Source organism: Pristis pectinata, chromosome 18 (genome assembly GCF_009764475.1).
Source record: "Pristis pectinata isolate sPriPec2 chromosome 18, sPriPec2.1.pri, whole genome shotgun sequence".
In the NCBI taxonomy this organism is placed as follows: Eukaryota; Metazoa; Chordata; class Chondrichthyes; order Rhinopristiformes; family Pristidae; genus Pristis; species Pristis pectinata.
This window is the reverse complement of record NC_067422.1, coordinates 2,983,670-3,006,281: the sequence shown is the minus strand read 5'-3', so window position 1 is coordinate 3,006,281 and position 22,612 is coordinate 2,983,670. Positions and strand designations below refer to the sequence as shown.

Below are 22,612 nucleotides of genomic sequence, written 5' to 3'. Positions count from 1 at the left end.
CTGATGCATCATTTTAAGGAGTCAACAAAACAAGTCTTGCACGCTAGATGATTTTGCATTAAGAGGGACCTCCTTCATGACAACCCATGTAGGAAGGTAATAATGTTTGCAAACAAATTTACAAATAAAAATCCTATAGGGTTGGGAAACAGGAAAAGCCATTGACTGAGTTATACAGTCCCTTTAATACCTCACTTTCCAGAAGTCTAATCAAAGAAAAAAGATCAAATTGAAGGAGATATCAGAAAGAGTGACTGCAAGCTTGGACAAAGAGGTGGCTTTTCAGGAGAGGGAGGTGAAGCACAGTAGGTTTTAGGGAGAGAATTCAAAAAGTGGTATCTGGAGGACACGAACATCGATAGTGGGATGATGAGAGGAGCTGCAAGAGGGAATTGAAGGGCTGGAGGAAGATAGAAAAAGCAGGGCCAAGGACAGATCTGAAAATGTATCAGAGGCTATACTTTAAAATTACTTCATTGGCTGTGAAGGTTGCACCATGCCGAGGTCTTGAAAGGTGTTATTAAAAAAATGCATATGGTCTTCTTCCAGACCACTGCCACCTTCCTACCCCCAACCCACCGCCTATACCAAAAATCTGTGGGTGCTGCAAGAACTGGTGCTATTAAAACATTTTTAATTCAGGAAGGGTTAAGGGATGTGGCATGAAGATGGGTGAATTAATTTAAGGCTGAGCAGACTTCTTCATTCTTAAATTTCCCCAAGCCGTTTGTTAAGAACAGACTGAAAACACGACAATTCTTTAAAACTCAATGGTGGTCATTGCCAAGTTAAGTTTGTGAAGTCTGCTTGTGTTTTTTTATTGAAATAAGATTGAGCAAAGGTAGCAGAGGTGGGGTATAGTAGAATTCACCAGCAGCTAATGATGAAGGTGAGCTTTTGGAATTAGTACAATGGTTAGGAGTCTGGCAAAAAGTACTGAAAGATCAAACACAGGAGAGTTACAGTAAGGTCAACAAAAGTGGGCTACAGCTGGCGTATATTATTTTCAATACGCAAAACAGTGGCAGTAAATTAATCCAATTAAGTGTGTTGCTCTATTGGTAAATAATGAACCATATTCATCCAGCATTCACCTTATCCAATTTCAGAGCTGATGAAACACACATGTAAAAGACAAGCATCTTGAAAACATTACAAAATGATGCAACAATTACATTCTTGATTTACACAGGACAACATAAGCCAACTCCAATAAGATGCTCAGACCATTTAAGAGATTGACTAATATGATGAGACCAAAAACATATTTAGCAAATATGTATAATAAGCTCCTCTTCAAAACTTAAAGATCTCAACTGGAGAAAATAATGTTCACAACAGCTTCAATTCCAAACTTGCAAAGAACAAAAACATTTTAAAACTGTCACCTTGTTGATGATTGTAATGGAACGAAGTCTGTGCAGGAACAACAGCAACGATGGGTCAATGTCATGGAAGAGATTTTGCATTTGTTGGTTCTGTGGCTTGAGTGGAAGAACAATCTTTGTTGTCCATCTGAGAAATTAGAATTCAACATATAAAAGACAATGGATTCAGAAAACTGTTCAGTACATTACAGTCGTCATGCCTTTAGCCTAGAAAGCAAAGAGACAAGCAAACACCAACACATCAGCCACGTGAAGATGAGTGGGAGGGGACATGGAAACATAAGGGTGAATTCTTTCACAGTCTCCCTAAGAAAAACCATTTGGATTAGAATCTTCCCAAAATAGCACTTTCCCACTCTCAGCTGTAAAATGGTGAGGATAAAAAAGCACTACAGACCACCGTGCTCTGGACTCTCTGTCTCAGTGTTATGCCAATATCTTAATCCTTTAGCTAATGCCTAAAATAAGTGATCTGGGCACATTTTCGATCTTCAGATCTCTGGAGGAACTCAGCAGGTCAGGCAGCATTTATGGAGGAAAGTGGACAGTCGACGTTTCAGATCATCTGGATGAAGGGGCTCGACTGTCCATTTCCCTCCACAGATGCTACCTGACCCGCTGAGTTCCTCCAGCACTTTGTGTGTTGCTTCAGATTCCAGCATCTGCAGTCTCCTATGTCTACATTTTCAATCGTGTTGAAAATAAGCTGTCTACCTCTTTCCCTACATTAGTGTTGACAATGCAAAAATAATTCACTGTCAGTAAAGAGCTTTGAGATATCCTAAGGTCTGGAACACTTCCCACAGGTTTGCACCATTCTCATCTAGGATACAAAAGCAAAACACTGCAGATTCTGGAAACTTGAAATAAAAACAGAAAGTGAAAATCAGAAAACCGCAGATGCTGAAAATCTGAAAGAAAAACAGAAAATGTTGGAAGCACGTAGCAGATCAGGCAGCATCGTTGGAGAGAGAAACAAGAGTTAATGTTTCAGGTCAAAGACCCTTTGTCAGAATTGAGAAAGATAGAAAAGCAGAGTGTGGACGCTTATAATTTGGACTCCTGACTACATGGTTAACACTAAAAGAACTCACACCTATTCATCTCTGAATCCCAAACATGTCACTACTCCTTTACCTCCTTATTTGAATAAGGAAACTCACATAAAACCCCCACAAACAATAAATTGTTGTATGAGTGTAGAAATATTTAGATAATTCTCCTGTCAAATAAGCTTAGTGATCACAAGGTTGTAAGTGACTAAAACTGATATCCTGCACATAGATTTTATGTCATTATCCTCCATTCACTGCACTCTTCTGGACGAGATGCCCCACTTTTATTGGTACCTTGCTGTGATTCTTGCTTTGTTTTCTCTTTAGACTTAGTTTACTGCATTGGTGGAATTTACATGCTGTACAATAAACTGTTTGCCAGGTCAAAACTCCAAATCAGTGATTGTCTTAAGGTTGTCAATAAACACAGTTAAATATTACCTTGTCTTCTCTGCATCTGATCCTTTTAAATTGACAGCCTTTTTATCATCGATCCAGTGAGGAAGGATGTACCCCATTGGACCACTGAGCTTGTCGAAGCAGATGTGGAAACCATTGGAGTGAATTTCGGGGGTGTCCGTAACTTTGAAAACTGACTTAAATCCAATACCTTTCTGACCTGCCAAGAAATCAGAATATTAATCTGTTTGTAGCTCATTTTAACTTGCAGTCATTTAGTGAATACAGCAGTTTAATTAAATGGCATACAACAAATAGATAACATTTTAAAATGGCTCAATAAGCCAATGGAACGTATGCAACCTTCATTTACAGGCATCAACACAACACAAGAGAAAAGCCAGGCCACTCCCATTTTTAGTTTACATTTATTCAAGAGGGAATAATGCTAATAGGAAGCATGCAAGGGAAGATGACAAACAGGGAACAAAATCGTTCCCCTAGAGACCTGAATATAGAGTACAACATCAAAACTTACAAACTGATGCTAGTCAGCGCTGAAAAACTATGAGGGGCAAAGATAATCATTTGGGGCACTGGCAGGAGGAAGAAACAGAATATTTCTTTGACTTCCTGTTAAACATTTAACAGATGGGCTTGGAAGTTATTAATGGAAAAATAGAAACATCAGTACTGAAGGAACCTATTGAGTCCGTGCTAACTTGCCATTGGGAGTTTTCCAGTTCCATTTATCACATTCCACCTTAATTGTTCTGAAATCCCACCCAGTGTTCTGACTGAAAGAACTTAATTAGACCGATATGGTCTCATTCCATGTTAAATGGCATTTGGTATTAATCATCTTGCAAATATTAGTCCTGCAAAATATTCCACAACCTCCTACCTATGTAGCCATATTTGTGCTTCCCCTTGGTGCTGCAGCCAACGTCACAGATTGCTCGGATATTCTTCTCCTCAAAACCACACTCATTATTGAGGAGAATGATGCAGTCTCTTTCCACCATGAACAGCAGGCTAGGAGTTGTATCGTCGTCAAATGGTGGGTAGCTGTTATCATCAGCATTCTTGGAAGAAATGGGAGGCGCAATTAGAACAAAATAACAGAGTAGAAAAATATGATTCAGCTGAAAATATTTAACTTTCAAAATGGAAATTTATCAGAGTTGCATGGATTATAAAATGGAGAGTCATTCCAAGTCATAGGGCACCAAAACAGGCCCTTGGCCAAGTCCAAGCTGCCCAACAAGTACCTATCTATAGTAACCCCATTTCCCAGAGTTCTGCCTGTAGCCTGTTATGCCACAGTGTTTCAAGTGCTCATCTAAATACTACTTAAATGTCATGAGAGTATGTGCCTCCATCACCCCCTCAGACAGCGAGTTCCAGATTTCAACCAACCTCGAGCGAAAGAAGTTCTTTCCCAAATCCCTCGTACCCCTTGTGTTAAACCTGTGCCCTCTCATTACACACATCTCCACTAAGGGGAAGGTGTCTCACCACCTATCCAAGCATTTTGTATACCTCAATCAGATCACCCGTCAGTCTTCTCCACTCCAAACGTAACAAACCCAGCCTATCTTCATAGCTGAAATCCTCCATCCCAGGCAATACCCACTGCACCCTCTCCATTACTGACAGATGGTTCCTATTGCCAGTGACCAGAACCGCAAACAATACTCCATTTGAGAGCTAACTCGTGTTTTATATAGTTGTATCATAACATTCCTGCTCTTACATTCTGTGCCTTGGATAATGAAGGGCAAGGTTTTAACTACCTTGTCTATCTTTGCCACTGCCCTCAGGAATTCTTGGACATATACACCAAGGTCTCTCTGTTCTTCAGTATTTCCTAGGATCGCACCAATCACTGGGTATATCTTGGCCTTATTAGTTACCTAAAATGTAACATCTCACATTTTTCAGGATTAAGTTTCACCTGCCCCTCTGACCAATTGATCCATATCATTCGCCATCCAAAGATTATCCTCCTCGTTATCCACACCACCACCAATTTTCATATCATCTGCGTACTTATTAATCATACCTCCCACAATCACATCCCAGCACCAATCCCTACAGTACATCACTGGTCACTGGCTCCCAATCACAAAAACGATCTTCAACCATCACTCTCTGCTTCCTATTACCTGGCCAATTTCAGATCCAATTTGCCAAATTGCCTTAGATCTCATGGGCATTTACCTTTTGGACCGTTTTCCCACGTAGGAACTTGTCAAAGACTTGTCCACGTAGACTATATCAACCATACCACCCTCCTTGACAAACTTATACCTCCTCAAAAAACTCAATCAAACTATTCAGAAAGCCAAGGTGACCACCCGTGATCAATCTCTGCCTCTCTGAGTTCAGATTAATCTAAGCTCCCCCACTGAGGAGGGCTATACAGATGAGCCTGGTCCAACAGGTAACCAGCAGTAGGCAGGCTGAGTTTCAGAGACATGGCTAGGGTGGGGTATAACAGTGATGGCTGAGGGAAAAGTAAAAAGGCAGTAGCTCTGAAGAGGCACACGCTGTTACGTATGCTTATTTCAATATGTAACAACTTCTTCTGGTTGTATTAGCTCTGCAAAGTGAATGAGAAAAATGGCAAATAAACAGTTTACCTGTATTAGTTCCAAGACAAAATGAGTGTCTTTACTGTACAACTCTGTAGATAAGCGCGAAAGGCTTCGGCCTAATCGGTTCTGGTGAACTTGCATTAGCCTCTTCCCCTCATCAGTCAGTTCAACTCCAATACCAAATTCATTTTTTCTAAACCAAAGGAATACTTACATCAATTCAATAACTGACAGCTTTCCAAATTGTCATTGCATCACAAACACTAAATGCCTTCTCCATATTCTGCCCAAATGTTCCCACGTCAATGTACAGTTCCTCCAGTTTTACTAATTTCTTGCTAGTTTGTGCAGTTTTTCCAAGAGGTGGGATCTTACTCAAGACACTGAGCTCCAAGTCTAGAGATGTAGCACCAAGTTATCATGGGTGACATCATCAGTAATGATTTTCTCTGCTTAAGAACAAAAGGATATTTGGAAAGGAATACAAATCCTTCAAAAAAGAATAAATATTTGTAATAATTTTGAGAGACTGTGTTAATCTTGTGTAATATTCCCAAGAATTGGCTGGATTGCAAGAAAGCAAAACAGTTGTTCTATCCATTAACAGTCCTAGGGATGGATGGCAGGTTAATAGACCAGAAATCCAAAGGAAAATAGTGCAGATGCAAGAATTTCAAATAGAGGGATATGTGGGAGGAAGGGGGTTTGATAGTCTTAGGCAAGGTTTAAAGGTTGGGACATTGTGGGCCAAAGGGCCTGTATTGTGCTGTACTGTTCTATGATTCTATGAAAACTTAAAACTGGAATTGCTGGAAATACTCAGTAGGTTAGGACGCACCTACAGACAAGGAACTAAGAGTTAATGTTCAGGTCATCTGTCTGGCCACTGAAGAAATGTGAACTCTGTCTCTAGGTCCACAAATGCTGTCTAATCTTCTGTTTCTAACATGTTCTCTTTTAACAAGAGACTTTAAGTACGACAAAAAAAACAGGGTATGGGAAGATAGAAGTAGATTAATGTCAAAGTACGTTCTAATAAAGATCCTGTGTCTTATTAGACATACAGGGAAGGTACAGAGAGGGTGGAATAATTTTGCTCATGGCAACAACTGGATGAAATCGACCACCCAATGTACATCATTCCTAATACTAATTTCCACCAAGTTAATTTGAAGCCAATGAAAAGACCTGCAACGGGCAACCAATCTGACTACACTTCCACAAACTCAGAATGCCCATACTGTTCCAACTGGTTATTTTGTTTATCAGCAAATGTCTTCCTTTGCTGTTTATATAGCTACATGAAAACAATTGAAAGGAGGCCCAATATCCCAAATCAAAAGCGAGTCAAAGCGGAGGGGACACAGATGCTTTCTCATGGCACTGCAAGATCCAGTTACTTCAGCAGAGGTAGGAAACAAAATTAATAGCAGGAGAGAAGCTAAGAAACATTTCAGAATGTAGGAAATAAAACTCTTTGGAATATTTTAATCTCATCTCTTTGATGCCTACTCAATTCCCTGCTGCACGTATATTTGTAAAAGTACTATCGCCATTAATAACGTAAGTATGTCAATGGAACAAGCAAACCGAAATGCTTAGCGGGCGGTCTTTCATGCTAAACTGGAATGTGCATCATCTCCCTCACCCCTTTCCACCTCCTTTCATTCCTCACAGCTCTGCGTAAAATAGATCTAAAATGTTGGCCATTTCCCAGTTGAGGATCAGACTTAATGTTGTTTTAGTGATGATACTAAAACTGACCTGATGTCCTCAATGATTGACTTGTACAGGTTGTCCTCCTCACCAGTTGCATCAGGTGAGCACTCTTCACTATTTGTGAGATCAGTTGGATCGGATGGAGAACCATTTAAAATAGTAGCGTTATCCGTGAGCTCAGATGATTTCTCATCAGATATTGGCAAGTCATTTGCTTCGTCGGCAAGGACAAATTTCTCACCATCATCGTCTTCAGCCACTGAAATAAGAATACTCAAATTCAATTTGCAATTAGTCTTTGTGTCCTTTCACTACCTTCATTCCCTCTTCACCTAGTGAAATAAGCTGAGGAAAGATTCTGCAGGTGGCTTATCGCATCAATGATATTAAGATAAAATATTTATTTATTAGTCACATATACATCGAAACACTCAGTGAAATGCATCTTTTTGCGTTACTGAGAGTAGCACTCTTCCGGCGCCAACATAACATGCCCATAGCTCCTAACCCGTACGTCTTTGGAATGTGGGAGGAAACCAGAGCACCCAGAGTAAACCCACGCAGACACAGGGAGAATGTACAAACTCCTTACAGACAGTGGCAGAATTGAACCTGGGTCACTGGCACTCTAATGGTGTTATGCTAACCGCTACACTACTAGAGTCCTGATCCTAGACACAAACAGAATCCTTTAATTTTTGTCCCATGTACTGAGAAACAGTGAAAAGCTTTTGTTTGTCTGCCATACAAACAGATCATTTCACACACAAGTACATTGAGGTGGTAAAAAGGAAAACAGAATGCAGAATATAGTGTTACAGTTACAGAGAAAGTGCAGTGTAGGTAGACAAATAAAATGCAAGGGCCACAACAAGGTGGATTGGAAGATCAAGAGTTCATCTTTAGCACATGAGAGGTCCATTCAAGAGTCTGATAACAGTGGGACAGAGGCTGTCCTTGAGCCACTTGGGCTTCTATTGCTGTCCAATCCAAATCTTGTGGTAACTCCTGACAGAAGCTATGTCTGTATGGGCATGTAACACGGTAAGACCTGGTTCAGCTGCGCCCATCCTTCAATAATGGCTTTCTGGGTGAGGTACAAGAGGGCTGCAGAAACCTTGAAATGTTTCCCAGAACATAGTAATCCTTTCAGAAAATGGAAGTAGCTTTAAAATGTTCCTTACCTGAACTGGCATAGGTGCTTTCGGATTCTATATCAATCTCCGATTCAGGCACAGCTATATTGGCATCTTCTTCATCACTCAGGCCCACAAATGAAGACCTACTACTCAGCGATGCAGAATCTGCAGTCTGGAACATAAGTTACACACATTTAGAAATAAAAAGCTTTGGTCTTCATGCAAGACTACAACCTCCTATATTTGTTTTATTTCAGGCTTTTCTTTTTAACCGAAATAAAAATGACTGAAGTGAGGTTACAAAGTAATATTTTAATCTGTTTGCGTTTCAGAGAGTCAAATGTGGGCATAAATTCAGAATGTGGGCATGCAATTAGAAGAGTCATTTCATGCATCTCATTAAGTATCTCACAGCTAAATTAACCAGCAGCCCAAATACGAGTCAGGACTCTTGACTCTGCTACAGGTCTTGCCCACTAAAGGATCCAGAGGCAAAATTTGGACCTGACAAGCTAGATAAGTGTTAATGGTGCCCTGTTTAGGGTTCTTCAGCCATTACCACAGACACCAGTAAACACATCAGTCAGGATGACTACTGCTGAACTGAAGCTAATGGTGGACCTGAGTGACCATTGTTCAAATTATATGAAGCATTTCAGATCAGTGAAGAGGCTTGAGAATAAAGACTAAAAGACTTGGATGACTGTTAGATAAAAAGAATCATTATGATTACTGGTAAGTGAAATTCAAATTTAAAAATAGAAAATAATGAGGATGCAGAGTAGGAATAAATGAACATCCAAAAAATAAAGCTTGGTGTTTAACAATGTGGACTGAGACCCTGTGACAAAACAGACTTCCCTTGTGTGTCCACCAACCTACTAGTTTCTATAAGCAATTTCAACACTTTTGACCTTAGGACTCACCTTTAAGGTTTTTGATGCAACAGACATAAGTTTAGCAGAATCCAATTTTAAATGATAGTCTCTCATCCATTCTGTGATCCCCAGAAGAATTCCCAGTTCATGCAGTCGGTTTAGATTCCGGAAAGAACGTTTTGCTGTTTCAAGCAGGAGTTGCTTAGATTCAGATTGCCCGACTACTCTGGAAAATGGTTCTAGGAAAACCTGCAATTTACAAATATTTCCAATATTTTAAATAACTATTTTGTTAATTCTACCTTACCATCAAAGACATAGCACTGTTAAAGTGAACTGCTTATTCATATATCAACTATATTATTTTGTAAACTCTTTCTGTGGGATCCCCGCCAATTACTGGGAATCTGTCCCATGATCACTCGAAGTAGAGAGGGAGAATGTTAAAATAACAGACATACTTCGAGGAGTGAATTCCTCTTTGTTGCCTTTATGGGCATCATGTAGGACAATGGACAGCCTGTTCATTGCTGAACCCAGTCTCCAAGGGACAGTGATTACAGTGCTGTAATAGATCATAGCTGCTGGAAAGTACAGCATGAACACGAACTATTCATACCTTGTACGGTCAAACGGATGCATCACTCAGTGCTTGGCCTCACAAAAGGACTGGTCAATCTGCCATTTTGACAGATCTGGATTTGTAAGGAATATTTTCTTATTTTGACAGCAAGTGCAAGATATACCCAAAGACTAACACTAATTAGTTATTTACGGCACTGTTAATGAGATTTTATACTTGATTATAGTGGCATGTTAAAGCTAGTCCATTAAACGTACAAGTCACACAATATTCATAAACAATAGGGTACCTTCTGGAAAAGTGATTTGCAGAGTCTGATTGGAATCCTGATAAGACAATCAATAATAAATTTGGCGGCTTGATCTGACGATGGTCTTTCAGACTCCAAGTAGTTACCTGTGCAAGACAATACACAAAAGGTGTTAAACATTGGAAACGTTGGCAGAAATCAATGCGGCAACCACAATTTGAGAATAAACTGACCAGTTGCCTCTCACTAGACAATGGGAAGAAAGCCTCAATCTGGTTTCTAATTTAATTTTAAGCAACAGCATTGTAATTTTCATTATTCATTTCAGAATAAAGAGGTGCACAGCCATTACATGAAACCCTACAGTCAAGAGAAACATTCAATTCTTCATTAAACACAAGTTTCATGAAAAATAATTTTAAAAAACTGCTGGAGGAACTCAGTGGGTCAAGCAGCATCTGTGGAGCTGAAGGGACGGTCAATGCTTTGGGTCGAGACCCTGCATTTTCTATCACCGTTAGTAGTGCTGAGCCTTGTTCACATCTCAAGGCACTAAATTACTCTTGCAATGTAATTGTTTACGTAGGCCTCACAAGCACTCCACTATGATGAATGAGAAGTTAAGCTTGTGCCTGGCTGGATTTCGTGCTCTGTAAACAGCTTTAGTATTTACCTTAACATGATGCCCATTTCTCTAATTCAATCATGAGTAAAATCTGAAATATTCAGATAATTTATAGATCTAGCAGTTTCTAACCAACTAAATCAAGCACTGCTTTTAGTTAAAGCAACACAGGCGCTGGAGGAACTCAGCAGCTCAGGCAGCATTTGTGGAGGGAAATGGACAGTTGACATTTCAGGTCAAGACCCTTCATCAAGACTGGAAAGAAAGAGGGCAGGTAGCTGGTATAAAAAAGGTGGGGGGGAAGGGGTGGAGCAAGAGCTGGCGTGTGATAGGTGGAGCTAGGTGAGGGGCGGTGATAGGTAGGTGAGGGACGAAGGAGAGTGGGAATCATTTGTCACTTCCACCTATCACCTCCCAGCTTCTTACATCACTGGCTATCTCCCCTCTTTCCAGTCCCAATGAAGGGTCTCAACGCGAAACGTTGACTGCTTAGGACAGTTCTGGCATGACCTTCCTGGACTTGTACTTTATATGTTAGTCAACAAAGCCAAATACCCCATCTTGTCTAACTGCTTGCCCTGCTATTATTAGGAATCTGGAGACGTGTGCTCTGAGATTCCTCTATTGCTTCACACGTCGTAGTACTCTATCGTTTGTTCTGTATTCCCTCTGGCTTCTTCCCCAAATACATTACCTCATACTGCTCCAAACTGCCACCTCTGTGCTTACTAAACCACTTTATTGATACCGTCCTACAGCCAACACATTCCTTCCTCCCTACACCACCAAATGCGATATCATTGACAACCTTCATAATTCTGGCCCTCCACTCAAGTCCAAGCCAGTAACATACATAATGAAAACCTGCAGAACCAAATCGGAAAACATCCATTGAGTATGACTGGTGAAATGGATTTCTTTGGCCAATTGAACAATCTAATTTTAATGTGGGTTCTTGCACAGAGGGAAAAGTACTTCTTCAATATACTAAATATTAATTGAATCTCTTAGATTCAGTCTAGTATAAATGGCCTGCTTGCTTTTGTAGCTAATTCTTGGTCTGCTTAGAAATAAATCCTAGTTCTACACTTCGTTAAATTCCATTGTTGTAGCTTGCCTTTTACAAAACAGCTTACTTTATTTCTCAGCCAAATGAACCAATATATACCCTGCGTTTTTGTTTGGAATGTGTGACAGAATCACATAGAGGAACTTGGAGAGGTGAATGCAATCCTTTGCTCTATGGTACCCTGAACATGAGATCTTAGCTCTTAATGTAATCCTTTGAGGCAAAGACCTATTTCACAGAAAAATACAGTTTCTGACTTGACATTTCAAACTATTTGTTAACACCCACGATAAACAATGCAATCTGTTTTTGCGACTACATTGTGAGCTTCTGGACCACAGCTGTTGGATTAGCGTACAGATTGTTGTTTCTCTCGGTTTATTTTCATAGTTTGAGCTTTCTCTACATTTGCTTATATGTTTGTATAATCACCTGTTTGTTTATAAACTCTTAGTAACGTAGTACATTTGGCTCTATACTTCTGTAGTTTCTTTGTCTGTAAAACTGAAGTGCGACTCAGACAATACCTCTTCACAGGTTTCCTCATCTAACTGGTTTAGACCAGTTTGCAGTATAAAGGGAGAGCATGCTGCCAAATTCTGTTGTTACTTCATTTTACTTGCCTTGCTTGCTGCTACAGGCTGAGCCAGTCTGACCTAGACTATGATGAACAACTAACAAAACAGCCGCAACCATAAGATTTGCACCTCATTCTTGACTTCTGAAGAACCTCCTGGACAACATCATCTCCAGATCTAACACAAGAGCAAGGGAGATACAGCCATAGCAGCCATGTAGATTGAAGAATTTGCCAAAGAACTGCAATTTTAAATATGAAATTTTAAATTTTAAATCTGCTGAACATAAACAAATATTACCTTCTAAACTTCCCAAAATTGCCAAAGCAGATTCCACATGATTAGCCAGTAAAGCCAAGGGAGCATTCCTTAATCCATCTGCAGTTACAATGGAAACCAAATGCCCTGCTGTCCCTATGGGGTCATGTGACCTTGCAGCTTGAGCAAAGAGTTCAGGGCTTGTATCTGTGGTGAGTCTCAGCAGTACACCTGGCTTTACTTCTATGGCAATCAAGTCATTCAGCACGGCTGAACCTAAAGGGGAGAGAAAAAAATGTACATTTATAGTGTGTATTCCATGTTTCATGTCTCAGTGCATTTCACAGACATCAGTTTCATTCCAATTATGGTTAATATATGGTTGAATGCCACAAATATTTCAGACAGTAATCCAGTCCCATACAAAGTACGAAAGGAAGAATTTTGACTAAGGCACACAGCAATATGTTGAATCTGGATATTTGGAAATTGAATAGGATCTTTAGCACTCAGCTGAAAGGGTGGAATAAAGAGATAAATGACTGCCATAGCAAACATCTCAGAAAGTGAAGCACTCCCTCTGCCCTATACTGAAGTCAACCTAGATAATGTGCTTACAATGTGATATGGGTTGAGTCAAAATGTGCTGAAGTGTTAAAGAAGTTGATATTAAAAAATATTGACATTTGAAGATTTTGCTAAAATTTAATAAGGATTATGGTCATCTACACAGATAATGTGAGGGAGTAAATTGAACTCTTAACACTAAAATTCAATTTATTAGGATTTTGTCCTAGATCACTGGGATATCAAACAAAACAACCCAATGTTGGAAAACAAACCATATACTAACCCCTGGATAAAGTAAATGAAGTGTTTTCAGGCAACATGCAATCCCTCTGCAGTATAGGCTTAGGATTTAGTCATTCAGTCCCTCAAGTCTGTTCTATCCCTCACCTCGATGTGAGTTGTCAGTAAACGATTGTCAGTAAACGACTGAGATGAGGCACACACACAAAAACAGAAGAATATGTTGGCCTTTTGCCAAATAGATTCTGCATGGTAAATGATACCTGCACACAAGGCCCAGGAGGGTCAGCACAAATTTTTAAAAAACTATAGCAGAGGGATCTGCAACAATATCCATATTAATACTTTCTCTTTTCCCACCTAGATGATGGTACATTTATCTTACACGTAACTATGTGAAGTGCAGTTAACAATTAGGCATTTAAATTTGCACCCAAGCACAGTATCCGCATCCAAACCTTAACTATAAGTTAGCTGAAATGGTACAACATAATGCATCAAATTTTTACCTTCTACACTAAGCTGAGTTGCTTTTTCACCACAGTATCTTTCGATGAAGCCCTTCAGTGAACCATGCTGTGGTTCAAATACTAGCTCCCACTGTGACCATTCAGCGAGATCCTCCAGCAGGGGGGTATTCAACAGACATGTCAAGGCATACTCCTTACTCAGGTCCCCAAGCAGCCCCACAGAATTATTTGCTTCAGTGTTGCAGTAACTTTAGAGACAAAATTATTTTTGATTAATGACAGCCAAATAATGTCCTCAAACACTTTTTTAAAAAAACATAGGAACTGTCAGAGGAATCTGCAAAGCTTTGGATACAAATCGTTGAAATATTGTGAAAGTTCAGTTATAAATTAGTTGATAAAAGTTTGGAGGTTAATTAGAAAGGTTAAGATATTCTTTGCATGAAAACATTAACTGCATAATGTAATAGAAACGGCCAACAAATGTGGTCAGGGAGGAAATCAAATAAAGAACAGAAATGACAACATTTTTTAACTTATAAAGCTTCAACAGATTTTGTTTAAGCAGAGGACTGATAACCATCATTTCTTTCTGAACCAAACTGCTTTATTCTTGACTCTGGGTAACCAAAATTTTACAAATTTCCTGGATGTAGTAAGTTTAGTTTCTCAGTGCCTCACCTGGCTTCTTTAACAAAGAAAGTGGCTTCATACAGCACCAAACTTTGGAAGCTATTATAGCCACTGTGTGACTTGACCTGACGCTGCACCATTTTAATCATATTGGACAATGTCCCGTGTCCAAGTTCCTTGCTGTCCTTCACCCTGAACTGGCTTCTTAAAGCAGCTTCAATTGCCGGAAACTGAAATCAAAGAATAGTTATATTCAGGCAAAGAAATATTGGTATTGGTATTGGTTTATTATTGTCACGTACCAAGGTACAGTGAAAAGCTTGTCTTACAAACTGATCGTACAGGTCATTACATTGAGTCAGTACAGAGTGCATTGATGTAGTACAGGTAAAAACAATAAAAGTACAATGTAGACAGGTGCATGTACACCGCCCCCTTTCCTGAAGTCAATGACCAGCTCTTTTGTTGACACTGAGGGAAAGGTTGTTGTCATGACACCATTCCACTAAGCCCTCTATCTTCTTCCTGTACTCTGACTCATCACTGTTTGAGATACGGCCTACAATGGTGGTATCCTCTGCAAACTTGTAGATGGAGTTAGAGCAGAATCTGGCCACACAGTCATGAGTGTATAGGGAGTAGAGTAGAGGGCTAAGGACGCTGCCTTGTGGGGCACCAGTGTTGGGAATAATCGTGCCGGAGGTATTGCTGCCTATCCTCACTGATTGAGGTCTGTTGGTTAGAAAGTCAAGGATCCAGTTACAGAGGGAGGTGTTGAGTCCTAGGTCTCGGAGTTTGGTGACAAGCTTGCTTGGGATTATTGTATTGAAGGCAGAGCTGTAGTCAATAAACAATAGTCTAACGTATGTGCCTTTACTCTATCTGTATCCAGATCTTTTAACTCAGAAGATGAACAGTGTACAAAGTACAAAATGTTCAGCAAATTTCCAATAACAAACGTCAGCTATTTAAGTCTCAGAATGTTGACAATTCTGAGAACAATTCAAGGCTGTTGAATACATTCTTCAACAATTTATTGAAGCAGATAAAAAAAGAGAGCAAACAAATTATGACTCTAAGATGAAACGAAGCCAGAAGATCAAAGACAATAGAAGGCAAAGGGAAATATAACACATTGGAGCTGGTAACTTTGAAGTCAGGATCACCAAACTCCTGGCTAAGAACAAGACTGACTTTTAAATTAATTATTCTCGTCATTTTTTGGCACCATTTCACCGCCTCATGATATTGCCAGAGGAATGGTAGGCAATCCATTCTCAGACTTCTTATCTGGGAAGGATGGTTCGTCTGGAATTTACCTGGTCTTATCTCATAACAAACACAAGGAATCCACCGCACTTGGCCTTGAGTTATGCTATGCCATTATAGCATGCAAACAACTAGCTTCCTTATGCATTTCATCCTGGGACGTCCTTTGCTCACTCCCTTTCCACACAACACTCTTCAGCGAGCTTACTTACCATGGACTCCTCAAGGGTTTCACATTGCCTGATGAACTCATACACATCCTGATGGCTTGGTCGGAATCCACAATTTCCAGCACCTTGCGGTTGTAAAAGCAGACTGCCCCCAGCAGCTTCTTCCAGTAGCTGTATAACAAATCATTAATAGTCTGGATCAGGAATCTTGTCCTCTTTGGGTGGCTATTGTGGCACTCCTGGTTAGTACATGCAAGCTGTCTTTTTAAAACCTGCTTTCATCCTGATGTTCAGAAGCAGGTTCAATTGTCAGCATGTACACAAGGTGATGCATACTGGTACATTAATGGATATATTACAGAATAAAAAAGGAGCCACTATTAAACTATCAGTCAACTCTAGTTTATTCAGGATAACAGAGGGGAGTGCCTCCAGGGTTAAGGCAAAAACATGGAAGCACATTGAAAGGGGACAAATATATTGCACAGAACTTACTCTATTGTTTAGATAATATGACCCAAGGATACTTCTCAACTGAGAGTGGTTTAACAACTGACCAAGTACTGTAAGTCAATCTGTTCCAACCAGGAGAATGGCAGCTTGTCCCGGGACACCAGCTGGGAGTTGGGCTTACAGGGCTGATTGGATGTTCAGGTCCTGAGGATGACGGTGTTTAGGAATTAGAAGTCAGAATGACATGGTCAATCTACAAATCAGATAAACCATTGATAGATAATTCTGGTGTTGAGGTATCAAGTAATTTGTCATGATAAATGCAAAGATATATTTGTTAAGAGGCCACAATTAGCAAAAACAGGAAATGAAGGTATTGACAAAATTCATTTGCTTAGGAAAACTGGGTTAACAGGATAAAAGGCCTAAATGAAAAAAGGATGGCTAAGGATAGTCACTGACTGCTTTATGTGATATGCAACCATGACTCAAAGCAAGGCAAGGCATTGCCCAACTGACAGCAGTGGCAATGGGTTAGACTCTTCAATCAACCCTTGAGGGTTTAATGGGAACCTAAGTAAATTGATTACATAATCACAAAATAAAATATTTGTCTTTCGAGAGATAGAAGGTAATTTTTCATTTTTATATTCATGCATGCTTATTAATTTACAATTTATATTACCCTCTGGAAACTATCAATCAGCATTGGAGAGCAGGAAGTGCAAATTGTAAGTAAACTTATGACCCAAGAGCAAAATAGCCCAAATGCCTCAGTGCAAGTCAAACAAAAGATTTCTTAACTTTCACCTTAATGGGGGCACATTTAGCTCCAAAAATTCACTTGCCTGAGAGTGTTTCACCAGATATTCCAGGAAAGTGCCGTGTCCCATGGCAACAAAGCCCTTCAACTTGAATTGCTCAATCAACTTTTTCTCCAGCCTAGATAAAGACACTAGGGTCAAATGTCCAGTGACAGAGGAGAGATTCTTCTGCAAATATTCTCTTACAGATCCTAAAGACCAAGGGAGAGACACAAATAATCTTAGCAACATGCATATTTCCATCAGCAATGATATTCATGCAACTATTAGGCCAGCCAGTGAAGGGCAATACCTTGAAACATTTACACACAAGATCACAAGACAGAGGAGCAGAAGTAGGCCATTCGGCCCATCGAGTCTGTTCCATGTGCTAAACTAAACTATTCCCATCTAGCCCCAATTTCCGGCCTTTCCCCTTTATCCCTTGATACCTTGACTAATTAGATACCTATCAATCTCCTCCTTAAACACCCCCAATGATCGGGCCTCCACAGCTGTATGTGGCAAAGAATTCCATAAATCCACGACCCTCTGGCTAAAGAAATTTCTCACTTCTGTTCTAAATGGGTACCCTCTAATTCTGAGATTGTGCCCTCTAGTCCTGGACTTACCCACCAAGGGAAACAGCTTAGCCACATCTACTCTGTCCAGTCCTTTCAACATTCGAAATGTTTAAGCACAGGACCACAGCTGGTAGGACCACGAGATTCAGAGATGTCTAAGTTGCTGCATGGTGCAGGGGCAGTTTTGCACGTTTATGCAGGAAGGGCGAGATTGTTAATCTGAGTCCCTTCTGAATGCCAATCAATGAATGCAGCAAGTCAGAACTTCTTAAGCGGTACTAGCTGCTGTCATTCTGACTGACTGGAGAAGGTGGGACAATGGACTTGAAAAAAATCAGCCATGATTGAATGGCCGAGCAGGTGCGATAGGCTGAATGGCCTAATTCTGCTTCTATAGCTTATGGTTTTTACGGACTGCACTCTGACAATGGACTCATTTAGTCAAGTGTAGCATCAATTTGCTGCAGTTTCCTGGAAACTGCACTGGGAATTTTGGGTGTCGAACCTGTGCCGAGTTAGACCTGGCAGAGAAAAGCAATTCCATTCATTTCAGTAGAGAAAGGGCTGCAAAAAGAACTAATTTACATGTGTTTGAATTACTGAAAATATTTAATTAACTTAAACGTATTTCATTTGTGATTCCTAATGTCCTGTCTTAAAGTTTTACATTATAAAAATTAATACTATAACTAATGTTAACAATTTGAAACATTTCTTGAATATCAGAAACACCCCAAAGCCTTTCCACTTTCAACAAGACACAAATTAGGAACATGATGGAATACTCTCCACTTGCCTGTATGAGTGGAGACCCCACAACTCTCAAGAAGCTCGACAACATCTTATATCTTCCTCTAGTTAAAGTTTATCAAATTTCCATATAAAAGATACAATGATCTACTACCCATCTCAGTACTCAGCATAAAGTAACACTCCTGAACTTTCCCTTTAACGTGTTAGGAATAACTCTACTTCAACAGTCTCTTGTCCTGCAAGAACAGGTCAGAGGCTGGGTATCATGTAGCTCCCAAATCACATCAGGCTTCAGGACCACAAGGAAGCTTTAATTTTAAAAAAATGTTTGAACTTTCAGATTTTAGGAACCAGGGAGATCCCTGGCACAGTCAATAATGCAGGAAATGCATAGGGACATTGTCTGGAATGGAGGGCTTCAGAATCAGAATCGGTTTTATTATCACTGATTTATATGACGTGAAATTTGTTGCTTTGCGACAGTAGTACAGTACAAAGACACAAAATTATTATAAATTACAAAAATAAATAACTAGTGCAAGAAAAGGAATAACGAGGTAGTGTTCATGGGTTCATGGACTGTTCAGAAATCTGATGGCGGAGGGGAAGAAGTTGTTCCTAAATCATTAAGGGTGGGTCTTCAGGCTCCTGTACCTCCGCCCCGATGGTAGTAATGAGAAGAGGGCATGTCCCGGATGGTGAGGCTCCTTAGTGATGGATGCCGCCTTCTTGAGGCACCGCCTCTTGAAGATGTGCTCAATGGTGGGGAGAGTTGTGCCCATGATGGAGCTGGCTGACCCTACAACCCTCTGCAGCCTCTTGCAATTCTGTGCATTGGAGCCTCCATACCAGGCTGTGATGCAACCAGTCTGAATGCTCTCCACTCTACATCCATAGAAATTTGAAAGTCTTTGGTGACATGCCGAATCTCCTCAAACTCTTAACAAAGTAGAGCCACAGGCATGACTTCTTCATGACTGCATCAATGTGTTGGGCCCAGGACAGATCCTCCGAGATGTTGATGCCCAGGAACGTGAAGTTGCTCACCCTTTCCACCGCTGACCCCTCAACGAGGACTGGTGTGTGTTCTCCCGACTTTCCTTTCCTGAAGTCCACAATCAGTCCCTTGGTCTTGCTGATGTTAAGTGCAAAGTTGTTGTTGCAACACCGCTCAACCAGCTGATCTATCTCACTCCTGTACGCCTCCTTGTCGCTTGCCTTTCCAAATGCAAATAAATCCTGTCCCTCAGAATCCCTTCCAATAACATTTCCACCACTGATACAGGGGTCACCAGCCTGTAGTTCCCTATATTATCCTTGCTGGCCTTCTTAAATGAAGGCACAACATTAGCTATCCTCCAGTCTTCCAGTACCTCAACTGTGGCTAACGAAGATGCAAAAATCTCTGCCAAGGTGCCAGTAATCTCCTTTCTTCCTTCCCATAGCATCCTTTGATACATCTGGTCAGGCCCCGGAAATTTATCCACCTTTATGCATTTCAAGACCTCTGACACCTCTTACTTTGTAATGTTGAAAGTGTTTAGAAAGCATAGGGAAGGAGGAAGGGTAGCAGTATGGATTAAAAAGAATACTCCAACGTTAGAGATGATAGCCAAAGTGGTCAAAAACAAAATCTTTATAGTTGGAGCTAAGAAAAAGTAGAAGGAATGTTACACTCTATACATCACCAAGGAGTGATAGAGATATAGAGGAGCAAATATGCAGGGAGATTACAATGAAATGCAAAAGCTATAGGGCAGAGAGGGTGAAGAGTTTCTATGTATCCAGGATAATTTTTTTTACAGCAGTACATTCCCAGTCCAACAAGAAAGGAGGCATTGCCAGATCTGGTTCTGGGGAACAAGGTGGGTCAAGAGTACCAGGTCCTGGTAGGAGAACATTTAGGAGAGAGTGAGTTTAACACCGTAAGATCCGCCCTAACTCTAGAAAAAGGAGAAGGAGCAATCCGAAGTAAAACTAATTAATTGGAGGAAGGCCAAATTTAGTGGGACAGGAGTGGATCTAACTGAAGTAAGTTTGAACCAAAAACTGACATGCAAAACTGTAGCAGTGGAATGCCCATAAGGAAGAGATGACTCAGGTAGATGCACGTACCCACGAGCAAAGGAAGAACAAACAAACATAGAGCTCCCTGAATAACAAAAGACATACAGAGGAAATGATAGACTAAAAAAAGCTATTTATGATAAGTGTCAGGTGCTAAACACCAACAGGAAACAAGTTGACCACAAAAGAATGAGAGAAATGAAAAGTAAAATGGAAGGTAAACACAGAATAAGAGAAAAGATCAGCTGCTAAGATAAATGGTAATCCAAAATGTTCTTTTGACATATAACTAGTAAAAGGATACTACAAGGTGGTGGGGAGTATTAAGGACAAAAATGGGAACTTGCAAATGGATGCCGGGGTACTAAATGATACTTCGAATCTGTCTTCACCAGAGGGTGGTAATAGTGAAGGAGGAGATAGCTGAGACACCAGGTCTGTTAAAATCTGAGAGCATGGGAACAAGATTTCCACACAGAGGGTGGTGGGTAGATGGAACGAGCTGCCAGAGGAAGTGGACGTGAGATGGGCAGCTGGGTAGTATGGAAGGAATTGCACTGCTTTTGTAAACCTCTATAAGGTCACCCCTCAGCCTCCTATATCCAGTGAGGACAACCCCAGCCTATCCAATCACTCCTTATACGTACAGCCCTCCATTCCAGGCAACATCCTGGTGAATCTCTTCAGCACTCTCTTTTATTACCACATCCTTCCTATAATGTGGTGACCAGAAATGTACACAATACCCCAAGTGTGATTTAACCAATATTTTGTATAGTTGCAACATGACATCCTAACTTACAATCAATGCCTCAGCCTATAAAGGCAAGCATGCCAAATGACTTCTTCACTACCCTATCCACTTATATTGCCACTTTTAAGGGAGCTGTGAACTTACATCCCAAGGTCTCTCTGTAAATCAATGGTACCAAGGTCCCTGCTATTTATTTACTCTATGTGTCCTAACAAATTTTAACCTCCCAAAGTGATTACCTCACAATTGCCTGGATTAAATTCCATCTGCCACCACTCCACCCAATTTTACAGCTAATCGATGTCCTACTGTATCTTTAAACAACCTTCGTTGTCATGGACAGGGACAGGTGCAGAGAGGACAAGAGGAATTTTAATTGGGGAAGGGCGAACTATGAGGCTATAAGGAGAGAACTTGGGAGTGTAAATTGGGATGTCCTTTTTGAAGGAAAATGTACCATGGAGATGTGGTCGATGTTCAGGGATCTTATGCAGGATGTTAGGGATAAATATGTCCCGGTGAGGCGGAGAAGGAATGGCAGGGTGAAGGAACCGTGGGTGACGAGAAAGGTGGAACGACTTGTTCGGGAGAAGAAGGTAGCGTACATGAGGTATAAGCAGCAAGGTTCAGACAGGGCCCGTGAGGAATATAGGGTAACGAGGAAGGAACTTAAGAAAGGGCTGAGGAGAGCTAGAAGGGGACATGAAAAGGCGTTGGTTAGTAGGGTTAAGGAAAATCCCAAGGCCTTTTTCAAGTACGTGAAGAGTAGGAGGATGGCTAGGGTAAAGGTAGATCCCATTAAGGACAAAGGTGGGAGAATTTGCCTGGAGGTGGCGGAAGTGGGAGAAGTTCTCAATGAGTACTTCTCTTCGGTATTCACCAAGGAGAGGGGTCTTGATGACGTGGAAGGGAGTGCTGGTAGGGGTAATGTTCTCGAGGTTGTAGATATCAAGAGAGAGGATGTGTTGAAGTTGTTAAATAATATTAAGACAGATAAATCTCCGGGGCCTGACAGGATTTTCCCCAGGCTGCTTCGAGAGGCTAGGGAGGAGATTGTTGAACCGCTAGTAAGGATCTTTGAGTCCTCGTTGTCCACGGGGATGGTGCCAGAGAATTGGAGGGTTGCGAATGTTGTCCCCTTGTTCAAAAAAGGTAATAGGGATAGGCCAGGGAATTATAGACCAGTGAGTCTCACATCTGTGGTGGGTAAGCTGTTAGAAAGGATTCTAAGGGATAGGATTTATGAACACCTAGAGAATCATGGACTGATTAGGGACAGCCAGCATGGCTTTGTGAAGGGAAGAT

General features: G+C 40.6%; 1 protein-coding gene across 4 annotated transcripts in view; it reads right to left on the bottom strand.

The window, feature by feature from the left end:
- The window catches only part of wu:fj29h11 (uncharacterized), a 140,162-nt gene that overhangs the window by 47,929 nt on the left and 69,621 nt on the right, over positions 1-22,612 (bottom strand). For all 4 annotated transcript variants that reach the window (XM_052032944.1, XM_052032947.1, XM_052032945.1 and 1 more), the window contains 13 exons: positions 17,195-17,361; positions 15,936-16,064; positions 14,503-14,684; positions 13,861-14,069; positions 12,584-12,817; positions 10,051-10,157; positions 9,227-9,427; positions 8,346-8,472; positions 7,207-7,420; positions 5,488-5,635; positions 3,747-3,927; positions 2,885-3,062; positions 1,389-1,515 (listed from right to left, as the gene is read on the bottom strand). In XM_052032944.1, coding sequence (XP_051888904.1) covers positions 1,389-1,515; positions 2,885-3,062; positions 3,747-3,927; positions 5,488-5,635; positions 7,207-7,420; positions 8,346-8,472; positions 9,227-9,427; positions 10,051-10,157; positions 12,584-12,817; positions 13,861-14,069; positions 14,503-14,684; positions 15,936-16,064; positions 17,195-17,361 — 2,204 coding nt within the window. The remainder of the gene's footprint in view (positions 1-1,388; positions 1,516-2,884; positions 3,063-3,746; positions 3,928-5,487; positions 5,636-7,206; positions 7,421-8,345; positions 8,473-9,226; positions 9,428-10,050; positions 10,158-12,583; positions 12,818-13,860; positions 14,070-14,502; positions 14,685-15,935; positions 16,065-17,194; positions 17,362-22,612) is intronic.